The 17,936-nt window shown below is 51.2% G+C and overlaps 1 protein-coding gene across 1 annotated transcript in view; it reads left to right on the top strand.

Moving 5' to 3' along the window:
• The first annotated feature begins 13,398 nt into the window (after window positions 1–13,398).
• The window catches only part of LOC105810171 (uncharacterized protein KIAA1671-like), a 24,554-nt gene continuing 20,016 nt past the window's right edge, over window positions 13,399–17,936 (top strand). The window contains exons 1-2 of the mRNA XM_012644093.1: window positions 13,399–14,954; window positions 16,719–16,806. Coding sequence (XP_012499547.1) covers window positions 13,399–14,954; window positions 16,719–16,806 — 1,644 coding nt within the window. The remainder of the gene's footprint in view (window positions 14,955–16,718; window positions 16,807–17,936) is intronic.

The following is a 17,936-nucleotide window of genomic DNA, read 5'->3' as shown; positions in this document are numbered from 1 at the left end:
AGCCTGCCTCCCATCTGCCTTCCTCCGTCCGTCTCCGAGGGAATGGATTAAAACTTATCTTTAATTACATTTTATTTCGTTCCCCCTGAAACTCTTTGTAACTGCTTTTAGCTGAAAGTGTCAAAGATTTGACTGTACTCATTATAACTCATTATCTGCCAATCGGTGAACCCCGAGAGAATTCCTTGCAGGTGGCAGAGGCTACCCTAGAAATTGAACCGTGTGTGCCCAGTGTGTTATGTTCCTGCTGCCCGTGTGCCAGTGCATAAGGCTGAGGGACTCGGGGGGTTGAGGGAGCAGCGGCTGATCATCGAAGCCGGCGCTCCTCATTCTAAACCACAAGTGTAATGAGTCGCTCCATTCCTTGGAGCCTCCATTCAGCAGAACCCTTCATTAACCCAAGGCCTCTACTTTACCGGCCTCTTGGCGGTGTCCCCTGCGTTTAAGGCAGAGGGACAGAGAGGTCAAAATAAACTCTTCTCAGCCATTACCAGAGGTCATACATAGCTCCTTACGATGGGTGAGTAATTAACGTTTAAACAAGGTTGGGCCTGGGTTTTGGGACGGCCAGTCCAGTGGCTCACGTCTTCTTGTGTTGAGAAGGTGAGAATGGTGTTAGAAGATCGAGGATTTGAGTGCCAGCTCTGCCTGTTTCCACCCATATTATCCCCTCTCTCTGAGCCTCAGTTTCCACTTCTGTATAATGGGACTGCACCGTGCTGTCCAGTAGAACTTTGTACCCAGCCTCTCGTGCCTGTTGAGCACTGGAAATGAAGCTTGTGCAACTAAGGCACTGAATTTAAACTTTTATATAATTTCAGCGAACTGATATTTAAATTTTAGTAGCTACGTGGAAAGAATAGTACCAGGACCTACCTCACGGGGATTTGATGCTGTTAATTAAATGCCTGCTGTTAAATGCCTAACCATCGAGAATGGGGAATTAGGTCTCTGGTGGCCCCTCAAGGTGGGGGCAGCCCAGACTAATAACCTTACAGAGGTCTGGGCTTTCGGGTTGTTCTGGCAGCCACTCAGCTCAATGCTGCCTCCTGCAGGAAGCCCTCCTCTTCTCTCCTTAGCTGAGTTAAGCGCTATATTTGTTTCCGATGGCTGCTGTGACAGATTCCACGACTCAGTGGCTTAAACAAATTTCTGACTTCACAGTCCGGAGGTCCGAGCCTCATACGGGCCGGCAGGAGTGCATTCCTGCCGCAGCTCCGGGGAGAACCCAGTTCCTCGCCTTTTCCGGTTTCTGGAGGCCGCCACGTTGACGGGCTTGTGGCCCCGCGTCGCTCGGATCTGTGTCTCTGCTGTGCATTTTCCCTGACTCTGACCCTCCTGCCTCCGCTGATAAGGTCCCTTAATCCAGGATAACCTTCCCATTTCAAGAGCCTTCGCTGAGTGACATCTGCGGAGTCCTCTTTGCTATGTAAGGTCATATAGTTGCAGGTTTTGGGGATTAGGACCTGGACACCTTCGGGGGGCATTTTTCTGTCTGCTACCAGCTCTTCTTCCCGTGCGTCTCCGTCGTGGCTCTGAGCACCCCGCCCCCGCCGCCATGCTGCCGTGATCACCACCCGTGGCCGTGCCTGCCTTCCCACCAGACCACGCTTCAAGGACAAGGACGTTCTGCCCTGAAACTTGCCAGAACATCTGCTCTGAGCCCATTGTGTCTTGTGCCACGCCAGCGTTAGAACTGGGGCTTACTGAGTGGTTGACTTCTGTGAATCACGTTGCTTTTCCAAACCTCAGTTCAGATCTGTTAATACCGTAAAATGGGGTTCATGATAGTGTCAACCCCGGTGGGGCCATTGCCTGGCACTTGGGCGGCACTTTATAGCACAGCGACTGTTGAGACACTTGGAGGATGAACGGGGGCTTCCAGAGCGAGGCCACCTGAGCTCAGATCCTGGCAGCACCACCACGTGGGCAGTTGCTGAACCTCCTTGTCTTCATCCATCCGATGGGCCTGTCGCGAGACTCACCTCCGAGGGCGGGTTGAACAGGGACGTTCAGTTAACGTGCTGGCTTGGACGGAAATGCGTGTTCTGTTAGCGTTAGTGACGTGAGGCTGGAATTGCTAGTTCCAGACTTTCCCGGGTCCCAGCACTTGCAGATCGAAGGACAAAGCAACCAGTGAACGTGGAACAGGTCGTTGAGTTCCCTTGTTGGTGGTTAGGGCAGGTGTGTTTCTTCAGCTACACGGAGGCCTGGGTTCTGCGCCAGGAGGGGGCCTGTTGTCCTGCCCTGAGGCTGGCAGTGCCAGGCCCTGACAGGTTTATGGGGATCCTGGACGTCACGGGAGGAGGAGAAGCCAGCTGGTTGCCTGATGGGCGTGGGCAGCACGGCATCCCTCCTGGGAAAACCGGGCGAGGGCTTGTCAGCCGTCACTGCGGGTGTATTGGCACGGAGAGCACAGAGACGGGGATGATGGGTGGGGCGGGGTGGGGCGGGGTGGGTGCTGTGCAGAGAGATGAGGCTGTTCACAACGCTGGGACACCGGTTCCATCTCAACCACCCTTGAAGGCTTTTCTTGCACCCGAGGACAGGAGGATGCTGTTTGGTGTTCACCTTTCCTGGCGCTCCCCTCCCCTCCTTTTAACCAAGACCTGTGAGATGATAGGCTGGATGGATCATTGGCCAGACTTGTAAAAAATATCCACGTGCCCTGTTCCCCTTCCTTCCCTTCTCCCTAGCTGTGAAACTGGGGTACACTTTGAGAACGGATAAAGACAGATTCCTCTGAATCGCTTTTTCTCTTGGATTTTTTCATTAGAGAGCTAGTCCTTTGGATCTTAAAAATGTAGACAATCGTCTTGCCCCCTATAAAATCACACCATCTCACAAATACCCTTTTGAGTCTTCGTATTCTATTTGTTTGCACATTCATTTATCATGTATTTGTAGAAACCTACCATGTGCCAAGTCTGCTGGTAGATGGTTTACGTGCACCATCGCCTTTAATCCTCAGACACCTTTGAGGTAGGTGTCATTGAACTTACTCATGAAGAAACTGACCTTTGAGAGGTGAAGTGGCTCGTCAAAGGCACTATAGCTACTGTGTTCACTTAGAAGACATTTATCCACTTAATCAATTTGTGCCAGACTCTCCATGTCCATTAGGAAGTGTGGCTTAAATAAGTAGGTTTTTATTATTTTTTACATAGAAGAAAAAGAGGAGAGTAATTAAGAGTTAGTGCAGCGGCTCAACTGTGTCATCAAGGTCTTTCCAATGTCATGATCCTTAAAGTGTTGGCTTGTGGACTCTTGGTCCCAAGATGGTTGCCATGGCTCCATGCATTGTATCTTCATTCCAGGTAGGAAGAAGGAGAGACAGCACCACAAGCCACCTACAGCAAAACAAAAGCCTCCCTACAAGTCTTCCCCATTTCCTCTTATGTTCTTATATATTTTTGGTCAGAACTGGGTCACATGGCTATTTTTAGCTACACAGAAAGCTGAAAAAAGCTAGTCTCTGACTTGTCAGAAAGGAGGGAAACTACCTGAGAGCCCGCATCTGTGCTATTGACTCCAACACCGTGTTCTTTCCACTGTGCTGGTAATTTCCCTGTTCAAATTAAACAACAAAAAAAGCATGAACTTTTACCACATCCACTTAACCCCTGTACCATTATTTTAGTTTTAAACGTTTCCCTTTTTGAAAAGTTAAATAAATTTATTTAAAAAGGAACCTTTCAAAAAAAAATCTCTATTGTACATAGAAAACGAGTGTCACTTGCCTTCAGTAGAAAATAACAGTAAAAAACTAAATACAATGAAAATGAAATGATATTTTAAACCTGCTGCTACAGCAGCTGATGGTTTGAGCTTGATGCTATTTTCTCTTTGTTAGATTGGGAGATTAGCAGATAATGGAGATGGAGGTGTTAAAGTCATAGTGTCACCAAGCAGAGACTGTCTCAGGGACTTCCGAAGGCTCCCATGAGAACAGAAAGGAAACGGCTTTCACACAGTGTCATTCAAGGCACCTGAATGCTGTGCCCAGATTTCAGAGCATCCTGTTACCTAAAACCATCTGTGTCCCAGGTGGGCGGCTTCCTACCTCTGAGGAACTCAGCAGGTGCCAGGCATCCGGTAGGTTCTGGGGCGGGTAACTCAGACTGAAGGTCCCTGTGCCCTGGGTGGGGTGTAGTGGCGCGTGTGCATCTTGCAAGGGAGAGAGCCTCAGGCTTATCTCTGATATGAGGCATTTAGATCGAGTGCATTGCCCAGGAGGGTTGGAGGTCACTTTGGCCTGGGAAATCAGCATAGGCTTCCTGGAAGAGGCCACATTGAAACTGCTCTAAAAGGATGGGTAGGATAGAAAATAGAAAATAGCGCAAATAGAAATTGTGCGCTGGGTGAAGGGCTGTCCATGCAGAAGGAAAATGATGAAAAGGACGTTCAAGTCATGGGACCCGTTCGAGGATCTGGGAGTATTGATCAGGGCCTGCAGTATAGACGAGATTAGTTTTAGGGGGGCCTTGAATACTTGTCCGAGGCAAGGGACAGTGGGTGCCGTGGGTGATTCTAGAGCTGGAGAGTGACATGATCAGACATTTTCAGGATTTGAGCTTTGCACATAAGACAACTCTTGGGCCAGCATAAGCTAATTCCTTTAGAAATCTACTTGTACTTGGAGGGAGTTATTATTATTGTTATTTTCTGAAATGCAGTGTGCACTTCCCAGGCTCCCTAAGGAGAGAGCGTGCTGTGCTCACGTTTTTCTGAGTCCAGCATTGTGCTGCTGTGTTTTATGTTGAATTGAGCCTTGGACCGGAATGTCAGTTCCAGGGCTGGGTCTTCCTTCCTGCTCCCAACGCCAGGCCGCACGCAGCCTCTAGGCTGGTCCCAGACTCCCTTCTCCCGGTGAGCTGTTCTGATTACCCTTGGACACCTTCTAGTGAAGGCTGTGATGATCCTGTTATAAAGTAGAGCCCTTAAAGCTCCAGGTACGGGCAGGGCCTGGTTTATTGTTCATTAGACATTTTTATTGGGTGTGCCCCAGGGAGAGGTTGAGAACCGTGACGTCTGAAGCTCTGAACTGAGTCAGCGTGGGAAGTATTTCCCTTAGATGTGATTCTGCATGTATCCAAAGTTCTAGAAAAGGTGTGTATCCTTTGAACCAGATAGCCCGCTTGAGGCAATGATTTATTAATATCTTGGGAAAATAAATTGCATGTGAGTATTCATTGCAGTGTTGGTTTTAATGTTCAACAGTTGGAAAGTTGCTCCATTAAAGATCCAATAGTGAGGGACGGTTTATCTAATGATGACACATCCATATAATGGAATACCATGAAAGCGTTAGAAACCCCTGTATAGGGTGTGTAGCTATTGATGTGAAAGATGTTCATGCCATAGTTTGAAATTAAACACCAAAAACAAAAACAAGTTTCTAAATAGCATGCACGATCTAATTGCATTTGAATTTTGACCAAAAGTTCCTTATTTTCATTGGAAATGCCCAGGTTGCTGTACCTCAGAATGCTAATAGTGTCTGTTGACTGTGCATGGTGGGGTTTAGGATTATGAAAAATACTCTTGCTTCTCTGTATATTTGGACTTTTCTGTAGTTATCATCTGGAACACCTGAAGAGGCCTAATGGAGGGTGGGCCTCAGAATATCGTAAGAGCTTTGAGTATTTGCAAGAGGAGGACGCCCCACCCTTGGGGGAGTCCAGTCTCTCAGAGGACTCGTTTGGCCACAATCTTGAACAAGGGCAGCAAACTTATTCTGTAAAGAGCTATAGTAAATATTTTAGGTTTTCTGGGCCATATGGCCTCAGTGGCAACTATTAAATTCCGTCACTAAGACAGAGCCATAGATACTGGCTCTTGGAAGAAGCTGTAGATGATATATAAATAAATGGGCATGGCCATGTTCCAATAAAACTTTATTTACAAAACCAAGCAGTGGACCAGGTTTGATCTGTGGATTCTAGTTTGCCAATTTCTGATCTAGAGAAAAATAAGGAAAAAAAAAAAAAGCAGCTTGTTAATGGTTTTAGTGAGTGGTCAGCCAGTCCCAAAATAGCACAAGTTGCAGGAAGGAACAGGCCAATGAAATTGAAAAGGCGGATGTTTAAAGAGAGGGCTAGAGATAAGACGTATCATTCTTTCTCCAGATCAGCAGTTGCACCTGGACAAGGAGTGTTGGGGAGAGGCCGCGTGGAAATGCAGCTCAGCATATTAAAGGCTCTGAAAAGTCGTGCTGGAAAGACACTTGCTATTATTGAACCCACAATTTCTCAAACTCGTTGAATATACCACAAAACTCTTTTTTGTGGGTGTATGTGCCCCCCACATCTATGGTCCAGGGGGAGTTGGAGGAGAGACACCCCGAGCTTCGCCCCAAACTCCAGAGTTGGGAACATGAGATGTGCTCAGCTCTAACGATGGGACTTACACACAGAAGTCAGCACTGTGCTAATTAACGCTGTTCTTAACAGAAACAGTCCACGCTCCGTGGGAAACTTAGCTCTCAACAGGAGGGTAAGAATTTTATTTAGCCCCTCCCAATCCTTTACTGAGCACCAGTTGTTTTTAAGAAAACATGGGAAACGAGGAGATTTAGAATGTGCATCCCGGAATCCAGACATTTGGTCTCCATGGGGGAGTGTGTCAGTTGCAGAGAGAAGTGGAAAATGCAGAACCGATGAGCCTTCGAGTTGAGCCAAGTCAGAATCGCAGCATCTTTAAAATGACAGGGAATTAACGACCCCTTGTTCAACCTCTTGCTTCTGAGGCTGGAGTAAGGGAGGGGCTCGCCCAAGCTGTCACTGCCCGTTAGTGGAGATGCCGAGACATAAGCTGGGGTGATGGACGTAGCTTCCATTTTTATGAAATATCCAGAAATGGCAAATCCTTAGAGACAGAAAGCAGATTAGCGGGTGCCAGAGGCTGGGGGAGAGGGGAACGGGCAGTGACTGCTTAATGGGTCCGGGATTTGCTTTGGGTAATGAAAATGTTTTGGAATTAGATAGTGGGTGAGGGTTGCACAATATTGTGAGTTTACTAAATGCCACCGAGCAACTTTGAAATGGTTGAAATAGTGGAGATTATGGGATTTCTACCATAATTTTTTAAAAGTAGGGTGAGGGAGTAATTTATTATGCAAACCTGGACACCGTGGACAGCAGGGGGGATCTGTCCCAGGTGGACCACAATGTAAGGTCACCCTGACCGAAACCCCCCTGCTCTGACTCCCAGGCAAGTGATTTTTACTCGTGGATGCTGACAGGTTGTCACTCTTGTGACATTTCAGATGCTTGTGAGTCCTGGGTTCTTTCAAGTAGGGGTTATGACCAGGGCTGTCTTCCTGCTGCAGGTGGATAGTCAACACTGCAAGGGACATCTTTGTGCATGTAGCTTTCCTTTTGGGTTACTTCCATAGGATACGTTTTTAGAAATGGGACTACTGAGTTGAAAATAAATATTTCTCTGGTGGGGTGAGAAATACAGGGGGAAAACATTTGATTTGGGGTCAGAAGACTTGGATTTCAACCCTCTCTCTCCCCCTGACTAGCAGTGAGATTGGAAACTGGCTGTTTCTGGGCTACATTTTCCTAATCTGTGGAATGGTGGTAATAATGTGAACGGCACAAGGTCACTGCTTGGATTAATGACAGAAGGCAGAAGAGACAGAATCAGTTAGCGTGGTGCCTGACTCTCGATGGGGTGTCGGAAGATGTTAGTTGAAAGTGAATATTGCCAATTGCTTCTATAACTTACGTTGTCCCTGGGGGCGGGCGAGCAAGTCCATTTTCCATACCCCCCCCTGCATTGGATGTTACTGTTATTTTCTTTTCTCAGCGATGTCTTCCCTTCAGGTGATTTTTTGCACACTGACTTTATGCCCTTTTCGGCATCAGACTCTGGGGATACAGCTGTGAATAGGACCCAGGACCCTTCCTGCGCCAGGAGCTTATGGTTTAGTGGAGGAAACAGAGATAATCACCACCTTTTCCGTCAGTGCTGGGCAAGGGGGAAGCATAGGGAGTGAGGTACTGGAGCACAGAGGAGGCACCTGAACCAGCCCTAGGGCATCAGGGAAGGCTTCCTGGAGGAGGCAGCCTAATGGTGATGAGAATTGATGAGGAAATGGCAGTGCAGAGGTGTGAAGTCAAGGAAAAGCATGATATGTCTGGGGTTCATTGTGCTGGAGTATATGTGTGTGTGTGTGAGAGACAGACAGACAGACAGATGGGTGGTATCGATCGTCAGACTGAAGCTGGTGAGATAAAGAGGCTCTGGATCCCACCAGTCCTCAGGGACGGCTTTGGTCTTTATCTGCAGAGCAGTGGGAAGACACCTGTGGGCTTCCAGCAGGGAAGAGACATCCTGGTGCTTATGTATTCGAGAATCCCTCTGGCTGCTGCTAGAATAGACTGGAGGAGCCCCCAGATGGGACAGGAAGGAGGCTGATTTTAAATGTCCCTTCTCAGTGAAGCCTTCCCTGGCCACCCCATCTCAAATTCCTTCCTTTATTGTCACTTATCTAACCTTCTATATATTTCACTTATTTATGTTGTTTATTTTCTTTTCTCCTGTCTTGGATATCAGCTCCATGGGAGCAGGTTTCTGTACGTTTCGTTCATTGCTGTGTCTCCAGCGCCAGGCACATAGTAGGTACTCAATAACTGTGTACTGGAAGGAAGGCAGGCACTAGGGCTGCAGCCGTGGGGACAGGGACGAGAGGATGCGTACACTCCAAATGACACTTGGCATTTTGATTGGGCCTTTTCTCTCCGGGGCCCGTGGGTGGACAGATCGAACGTGTACCGCAGCCCTGCTCTTCCGGGAGGACACAGGCACGCACTTTGCCAATCCATTCTTGGCTGTTCGCGCAGTGCACCACACAAGATGGGTTTGCAGAGTTAGGGGGCCAAGGTTACGTTCCGGAAGACGCTGGAAGGTGTCGGGACCAGCCCACGCCCCTCACCAGATGGTGGCATTCCCAGGAAGCGGCAGCCAGAGACGGCTGAGTGAATGGCTGGTGAGCGCTCAGATTGGATTCGAGGGTGTAATTATGAAAGATGCTCGGCAGCTGTGAGAATGAATCAACGCCTCTGAGACTGGGAGAAAAGCTGCCAAACAGTTTGGTTTTGAATGGAAGTGCTTTTTCTTGCCTTCTCTCTTGCGGATCTCTCGGATTCCCCAGGAGACCACGAGCCCCAGCACCAAGCACAGAGCCTGGCGCTTTGGCAAGTGTTTGCGGTAGGAGGGTCAGAAGGATGGAAGAAGGAACGCTTTCGAGTGACTCCTGTGTAATTTCAGCACCTGTTGCTTCTGGTGACGCCCTTCTCAGACGAGTCTTTTTTTTTTTTTTTTTTGTCTGCATGAAATGGCAGGAAATGGGAATTTTGAACTTTGCAAATCATTCCTGGGAGATCCAGCTCATGGAGTTGGCAGGTTCAGCAAGAGAGAAAAAAATACCCATTGCTATGGCCACTGCTTGTGGCTAGACTGACGTCCTCTCTCTCCCGGTCCACCAGCCTCCTGACCTCCCAGGTGGACGCTTTGCCCCCCGTCTGCCCCACACGCTGACCTCCATGAGGAGACAGTTTGAACCAGAGATGGCTCGGACTCTGTTTCCCTTCTTTCCTGGTTTTGGCCGTGGTGCCCAGCTGATAGACTATTTAAAAAAACTGAGCCAGTCCACCCTTAGGGATAAGTGGCAGCTGGCCTCTGTGCGAGTGCGCTTCCAGAATGTTTTGGAAGAGACTAACGTCTATTAAATCAAGCATAACATATGGGATGCATCTAAAGCAAGGTTTTAAAGCCTATAGTTAAATCGGTTTCCTTGTATTTTACCGCAGGTTGAACGCAAACCTGAGAATCGTGGGTTGGGAAGGACTTTAAAATGTTATTGATCCATCTACTAAGGTGGTTTAAAAACTTCTTTTACTTTCCTTTGTTCATGGACTTATTAATTGATTTATTGATTCGTGTTTACATACTAGGCATTTGCCAGGCACTCGAAATGCGGTCTCGAGAGGCAGACCAGGACATAAGGCAGAGTACAGGTGGCAGAGGCGCTGTTCTGTTTAGGGGGCGTGGGCCAAGAGACTGACTTTCCTTACTTCCTCTTGCCTTTCCCCTTTCCCTTCCGTGCAGAATAGCCGCTGCAGCGGGTCCAGGGATTCTGAAGGGGGGTGACATTTGTGTACCACTGATCCTAATTCAGCAATGGTTGCTCCGGTGGCCCCTCCCAGGAAGAGCCATGCAGAGAAGTATTCGTTCCGCATTTGGGCAGATGAGCTCCCGTGACGGCGTGAGGTTAATGTGGTCGCAGCAGGTGTGTCTGGCAGTGGCCTGTCCCAGGGCAGAGCTCCTCCCTGCGGCCCAGAGAAATGGGTGGGGGTCTCTTAGTGGGACTTTGTGGGTGGAGCTTCCATCTGAGCGCATCCCAGCTCTCCGGTTCTGTCACTCACTAGCCGCAGCCAGAGTAACTCAGCTTGTGTTCCAGGTGGTTTGGTGTCCTTTGTCATGAGACTCACGGCATCTAGACTTATTTGGCATTTTAGAAGAGGAGAAGTGGGGTCAGAATATTTCGTCGTTCATTTGTTTATTCACTCAACAATCATTTATTTATGCATTCGATAATTTTGTCTTTCGTGCTATTATAAACCATGACATTTTTTCTGCAGTGTTGTGAGTCCGTGTGTGTGTGTGTGTGTGTGTGTGTGTGTGCACGTGTGTATGTTTCTTACGGAAGACTATGAGTTCCGTGGGTGCAGGGGCTATTTCTCGCTCATATTTGTGTATGTAGTGGGTGCCCCTTAAACACGTACCAGAGAAATAGGGACGATTTTTGCAGAGTACCTACTGTGGGCTCAGCACTATTTATGCACATGTATATATAAGGCTACGTAATTGAAAAGCCGAAAGGAGCATAAGTTTTACTAGCTGGAGGAGATGCCAGCGGATGCAGTTGGAGCTCGAGAGCTTTTGCGCCGTCTGTTCACATATTGCCAGAACTCCGGAACCGAGGCTGTTGTCCTGTGTCTCCCCAGACCCGCGACACTCTGCCTGCCGGAACGAGCCGGCCTCTCCCCGCCTGCTTCTGCCATGGGAGCGTGCGGACAGCCCCGTCCACGATGAGATGTGACACCATTGGCTTTCCCCGGCAGTCACACCCCCCCTCCCAGGGCCTGCCGGCTCGGGTAAGTGGGGCCCGTGCTCGACCAGCGGGTGGAGGGCACCTGTGGGTTCTGCCAGGGAATTTTGTCTCTGTCCTTTGCATCCTGTCGTTGTCCTGTGTCTCATGTCTGGGCTACGTATGTGTCGCAGAGCAGGATTTCAAGAGGTCACAGGGCTGGCCGTAAAGGTGAACAGCTCTGATGCTGGGTGGGATTCCGGAGCCTTAGGGCTCTGCCTGGGGTCTTTGCAGGTGGAAATGCTCCAATTCTCAGATTCTCCATATCTGATCTCTCTTCTGCCTCTAACCGAGTCTAGACAATGTTCTCCGGTTTGGGGAGATGGAATCTGTTAGCACCATTGAGCGTGTAAGGGAGAGAAAATATCAAAATCTGTCTGCCTTTCTTTCCTGGAGGCTGCCGAGTGAGTCAGAGACGGGGGAGCAGTGTGGGGCCCCGAGGAGGGGAAGCGGGAGGCTTACGCGTAACCAAAATACCTTCCACTTTTTTAGTCCATCTACATGGGGGCTGGCTGGTGGCAGTTTTACAGGGAAAGAAAACACTGGTGTGACAGGTGCCTGCCGATCAAGAGCAGGGACTTGCCTGGCACTTCGTAAGACTGAAGAGGAATAAAAAATAATTTTTAAACAGGCAGAGCTGTGTGGGTCGTGGATCTGAGGTCAGGTTTCAGCTGTGGGATGGTAAGCGGGCCTGGCGACCTCTCTGGCCCCTTCCCCTGCATCCCCACAAGGGTGGTAACAGTCACTCCTGCCTTTCCGGGTTGTTGGAGGATTAATGAGAGAGGAGGGCTCCTGTTTTTTGAGAGAACAGATCTCACAGTTGCATGAACAAGAAGGGGCTGATGCCCTGAGCCGCTGCAAAATGGGGTCTGATTGTCAGGCCCACCTGATAAGCGTGCGGGATGGATGAAATTTATAATACACACGAATTGCTTGGCCCTCCTCAGGGTCTCACTCATGGTCAGCTGTCACTGTTAGCTGTTCCTTTTTTTATGAAGAATATGAGGGCCAGGCGCGGTGGCCTGTGATCCCATCCCAGCACTTTGAGAGGCTGAGGCAGGAGGATCACTTGAGGCCAGGAGTTCAAGACTTCCTCCGTATGGGTAACATAGCGAGACCCCATCTCTACAAAAAAATTAAAAAAATTAGCCGGGCGTGGTGGCGCATGCCTGTAGTCCCAGCTACTCGGGAGGCCGAGGCAGGAGGATCACTTGAGCCCAGGAGTTCGAGGCTGCTGTGAGCTATGATGACACCACTGCACTCCAGCCTGGTTGCCGGGTTGGGCCCTTTTTTCCGGTTTTAATTAGTTAATTGGTTTTTCAAACCGGATTTTGAGTTCGGCCGGCTTAAATTTGGTTTTTCCCCCGGAAAGGACCTTAAGGGCAACCAGTTACCGGCAATTTGGTTGGGAAAATGGGGTTGGTTTTTTTTTAATGGTATCTGGAAAGGTTGGGGAGGGAAAAGTAAAGGAACCAAGGGACAGTCTGGTGGGGTTGGTGGCTGAGGCCTGGTTTCCCCAGCGGCCACTCACCCTCTTCGTGCCCCCAGGGACTCCTGCTTTGGGTGGCTGCGTGAGTTGCGGCGGTCTCTTGCCTTCTCTGTGTGTAGTGCCCGGCACGGGATCACAACAGGAATCAGCTGGGATCCCCCATGTGCAGGCTCTGTGTGGGGGACATAGGGTCACAGCAGTGAGGGACCCTGAGGACGCTCCCCCTGGGGCTTATGCCAGGAGCCTGTGGTGTGAGTCTGGGGTCGAACCTGGGTTCGAATCCTGACTCCTCGTCTTTCTTCCCAAGTGACTGCAGGCCAGTACTTTGCCTCTCTGAGCCGGTTTCCATATCTGCACAGCAGAGACAGTCGCTTCTTACCGTGAGAGCTGGCCAGAGCCTAGCTGAGTCAGGGAAAGCCCTCTAGCGAGTTGGCGCCTTTTCCACACCCTTTGAGCTGGAATGAACTTCAGAGACGGCCATTTAGTCCCCTCTCCTTGCCCAGAGCTCGGAGAGGTGGAGAGACAGGCCCGAGCCTGCCCGGTGAAGCCAGCACAGGGCCGTGGTCCGGAATCCGGGGCTTAGGGCTCTCTGTCCCATTCCCCCAAACCACTCTTCCCCAACCCACACACGGACCGTGTTCTAAATTTCGTTGCTTTTTGTTTGTTTGTTTTGTTTTGTTTTGTTTTTTTTAGCAGTTGCTCCTCCATTTCCAATGTTCCTAATCCCCATGGATCCACAACTGTAACCATGGCGACGCGGGTCGAGGTCAGCTCCATAACGTCCCTGACCGTGGTGCCAGGCCTCAGTGAGATTGGCAAGGAGGGGACCCTGAAGCGGACTTACTTCTGCCAGGCTGGCGACACCTCCACGGCTCCCTCGGCCAGGATCTTGGAAGCAAAGAGCCCGCTGAGGAGCCCGGCTCGCTTGCTGCCCCTGCCAAGGCTCGCCCCCAAGCCCTTCTCCAAGGAGCAGGCCCCCCCGGATGTGACACCCCCTGTGTCGTCTTTGCGGCACAGCCCGACCAGCCTGTCTCCTTCTGGTGGGCTGTCCGAGCAGCTGGCAGCCAAGGACCTGGACCAGAGGATGCCCGGCTTGGTGGGGCAGGAGGCGGGTGGCGGGGAGGGCCCGAGAAGAAGCTCGTCTCTGTTCTCCGAGGCCGCGTTCCTGCGGCCCAGGCCCAACACCATGATTCTCTTTGAAACCACCAAAACCGGCCCCGCTCTGGGGAAGACGGCCAGTGAGGGGGCTCAGGAGGCCAAAGCGGGCACGTCTCATGAGTCCCCTTTGGGCTCCAGGCCCGAGGTGGCCGCCAAGCCCGCCATGCCCGCCCGGAAGCCAGCGGGGACCCTTCCCCGGCCGGCCTCCCTGCCGCAGGACACAAGGCCGGCTGCAGCCCAGGAGGAGGCGGGCCAGGACCAGGTTCTCTCAAAGGCCAGCAGTGTGGAGGACACGGCAGGCCCCGCTCCCGAGCCCAGGCCTCGCCCGAAGAGAAGGCCCGTGTCGGCCATTTTCATCGAATCCATCCAGAAGCCGGGCCCCGGCGGGGTGGCCGCGGTGGGGAAGACGCCCCCCACCCCTCCCGAGAAGACGTGGGTGAGGAGGCCCAGGCCTTTGTCCATGGACCTCACGGCCCGGTTCGAGAGCAGAGAGGCCTCGCTGAGGAAGGCGGCCGACGAGGGCAGCGGAGCGACGGCGGGCTCCGCCGCTGAGCGCCGGGCCCCAGAGAGGCCCAGACCCGAGCCCAAGGCGGACAGGGAGTGTTTGGCCAAGGCAGAGGCCCCCCTTCCTGACACGAGTTCAGACTTCATGGAGGTGGCCCAGAAAATCCGTGAACGGAAGGAGAAGGTGGTTTCGCAGCAGGAGACGGGCAGCCCCAGAGCCCTGGGGGGCTCAGCCAGGGTCGCCCCCAGAGATGACCAGAGTCCTTGGGAAGAGCAAGGCCGGCTGGCCCAGGAGCCAGAGAAGGCACCAGAGCTCCCTTCGCCCAGGCCAGGAATAGGCCCAGGACTGGCTGAGGTCAAGGGCAGAGCGGCTGAAGGAGTCCCCTCCCGGGGGAGCGTCAAGAAGCGTATCAGCCTGTTTGGGGAGGAGAGCACCGTGGCCGTGACCGTGGCCTTGGCAGGGGGGCCCGGACCCCCCTTGGCCACCCCTGAGTCCCCATCAGCAGCGCCAGAGCCCGAGAAAGGGGGCGTGAGCGTCCAGGCGCGGGTCAGAGGCTGGGCTGCCGAGAGCTCTGAGACAAAGCCCGAGATCAGGAGGAGGACATTCCAGGCCCGGCCGCTGTCCGCGGATTTGACCAAACTGTAAGTGGATGCTCCCACAGCCCTGGGCTGCCGCCCACCGCCCACCAGAGACCCCGAGGGAAAGGGAGCTGGGCTCTGAGCCCCTCTGGGTATGGCCAGCAGTGCGGGCTGGAGCTCGGTTTCCTTGGCCTTTCTCGGCTTTGCGCCCCCTGTGAGTGAAGTGGGAGGTACGCGCCCATTTCACAGATGCAGGCCAGAAAGTGGAAGTACCCTGAGGAAGCAGAAGCCAGATGCCATTCCAGCTCCGCCTGTCTCCATTGGATGAGGAGACGAGGCCTAAGCCTCCAGGAATGGCTTGAAATATAAAATCAGAGGAGTCAGGATAACTTGGGCAGGTGCTTCCCCTCGCTGAGCCTCGGTGTCTTGATCTCGAAAATGGAAATAATACTAAGACCTTCCTTAAAGGATTGAGATACGACCGTAGAGATAATGCCGCACTGCGACTCCAAGTGATACTATGGATCCAGGTGGTTAATAATGGCTTTCTAAACGTGGCACACCTGTTCTCCCACAAGGGGCCACAACAGGGAGATGCCACCGGGCGTGATCAACTGGCTCGTTAATAACATGCATGCCACCAACATACTTTGTCCGGGGTGGAGCTTGCAGGGGCAGGATGTCTGTCTGGGCAGACCGCCCTCCCGGCCCTGGGAACCGGGGCAGCCAGCCCGGCCAAAGTTAGACCAGTGGCTCTCAGTACATTAGAATCACCTGGAAAAAATACCCATGCCTGGGCCCCACCCCTACAGATTCTGATTCAGTTGGTCTGGCGAGGGGCTCATAGTTTGGTAGTTTTTAAAAGTTTCCAAGTGGGTCTCTTATGCAGCCAGGCCTGAGAACCCCTGAGTTAAGGTAGCAGAGAAAGGGGACGGCTGTGCCGGGGTCCTCATAGTGCCTCGAGGGGCCGTGTGATTATTCCCCTCTGACAGATGGGGAAACTGAGGCTCTGAGTTTAGCAACAACACACCACAGCCTCACACCTCCCAGGACATAGACTCTGGGTTGCTAAGTGCGGGTCAAGTTTTAAGTGGTTCAAGTTTTCTCCCTCCCTTTTCTCCAAAGCCCCCGGCCCTGAACTAAGCATGTGCCACATCTTTCAGGCATTTACACCAGAGAACTCTTCAGAGAGGGAAAGATGCTAGCCCCACTCCCTCTTCCCCTTGATAGGTGGGGAAACTGAGGCCCAGAGAAGGATAATGACTCGGCCCTGCTCGCCCAGAGAGGCAGAGACAGACACGGCCCCCACACATTCCGTGACAGCCCACTGCAGAGGGGCTGCTGTCGTGCCTGGGTTGCTAACAACAACGAGTAATTATCCCTCCTGGGGCATCTTCACTCTTCCCCAAACGCCCTCATGTAGCTGTTAGGGCCTTGGGTAGCCTCTTATCTGCCCTATAAAAGGGACGGGGAGGTGTTAATTATCCCCATTTTATAGATGAAGAAACAGAAGCTCAGGTGAGGTCACAAGCCCAACCCGAGCTCCCCAGTGAGGAGGCAGAGTAGAGCTGGGACTAGCACCTGTGTCTTCACCCCAGCCGGGGGCTCCTTCCACCCCGATGACGCTGTGTTTAAGGTAGGCTCTCCCCACCGGGCTCTTCTCCTCTGGGCAGCTGGAAAGGAAATGTTCTTTCTCAAAGGAAATCAGCTGGTGTGGCTTTGATGCCGCCAAAGCCGATTTCACCCTTGGGCCCTGAGCTGTGGTGTGTGGGCTACGGGGAATCCCAGCTTCTAGCTCCATCCAGGTAACTCGGATCTCTGTACCAGGTTTTCAAGTTCGGCATCCAGCAACGAAGTCAAATATGAGAAGTGTGCTGAGCTGAGCGGTGAGCTTCCTAAGGACCCGAGAGAAAAGGTAAGGAGTGGCTGTGTTTGGCACTGCTCGTTTTCCACTGGCCACTTCCACTTACTGGGAAAAGAGCTTCTGTGATCTGCTAGACCCAGGAGAGAATCAGAAACCGGTCATGCACAATAACACAATTCTCTCCTCTAATGTTGGGACTTTTAAAGTGTCTTCTGGCCTGATGGGCTCTGATTCCCCACTCCCAGGTATATGCTGTTTGCAAATGTCATTGTCAGACATTTAATTTTTTCTTTGCAAAGAGCAGAGGGGCCTGGCTTTCTTTTACATACGAGTGTCTGCTTTAGTGTCTTTATTAACACAATAAAATTTAGGTTAAAAATATTAAAAGAAACTCGCTCAAACTTCCCTCATTGTAGTTCTTACCCCTTTCTCTGCTCTGACTTCTCTGGCCACCTAGCCATAGAAAAAAGAGGCATGTGACCCGCAGCTAAATTGCTTGAAAAGTACTTTTTTATTTCATCTGTTTAACAAGAGAAAGCTTGGAAAGTAACTGCTAGGTATAACTGGTTTGTGTTTGATGCTTTCTGCAGTCTTAATTTTTTTTTTCAAAGTTTTATTGAGATACAGTTGGCATACAGCAAAAGCACGTATTTAAAGCATGCAAGTCGATGGGTCGCCGCGTGTATGCACACCTGTGAAGCCATCGTCACGGGCGAGATATGAACATTCCCATCACATGCAAAGGGTTCCTTATGCTACTTTGTGATCTTCCCTCCCACCCCTCGCCCACAGGCCACCACAGATCCGCATCCTGTCACTATAGATTAGTTTGCCTTTCTAGACGTTAATACAGATGGAACCCGTCCTCTGTTGTTTCACTCGGAGTAATTAATTTGAGCTCATCCTGTCCTAGTGTGCATCCGTGGTTCGTGACTTTTTGTTGCTGACTAGTGTTCCAGGGCGTGGGTAGACCACAGTTAGTTTATCATTTACCCTTTTGTGACAGGTGGGATTGTTTCCAGTTGGGGCCATTACAGATAAAGCTACTGCGAACATTTGTGGACAGGGCTTCGTAGGGACCTGGATTGTCTTTTCTCTTGGGTGAACATCCAGGAGTAGAGTGGCTGGATCCTATGGTGGGTGCATGTTTAATGTTTTAAGAAACTTCTGCGGAATTTTAA

The sequence above is a fragment of the Propithecus coquereli genome, unplaced genomic scaffold (assembly GCF_000956105.1).
Source record: "Propithecus coquereli isolate 6110/MARCELLA unplaced genomic scaffold, Pcoq_1.0 Scaffold206, whole genome shotgun sequence".
Lineage (NCBI taxonomy): Eukaryota > Metazoa > Chordata > Mammalia > Primates > Indriidae > Propithecus > Propithecus coquereli.
This window is presented reverse-complemented; position numbering and strand designations above follow the sequence as displayed.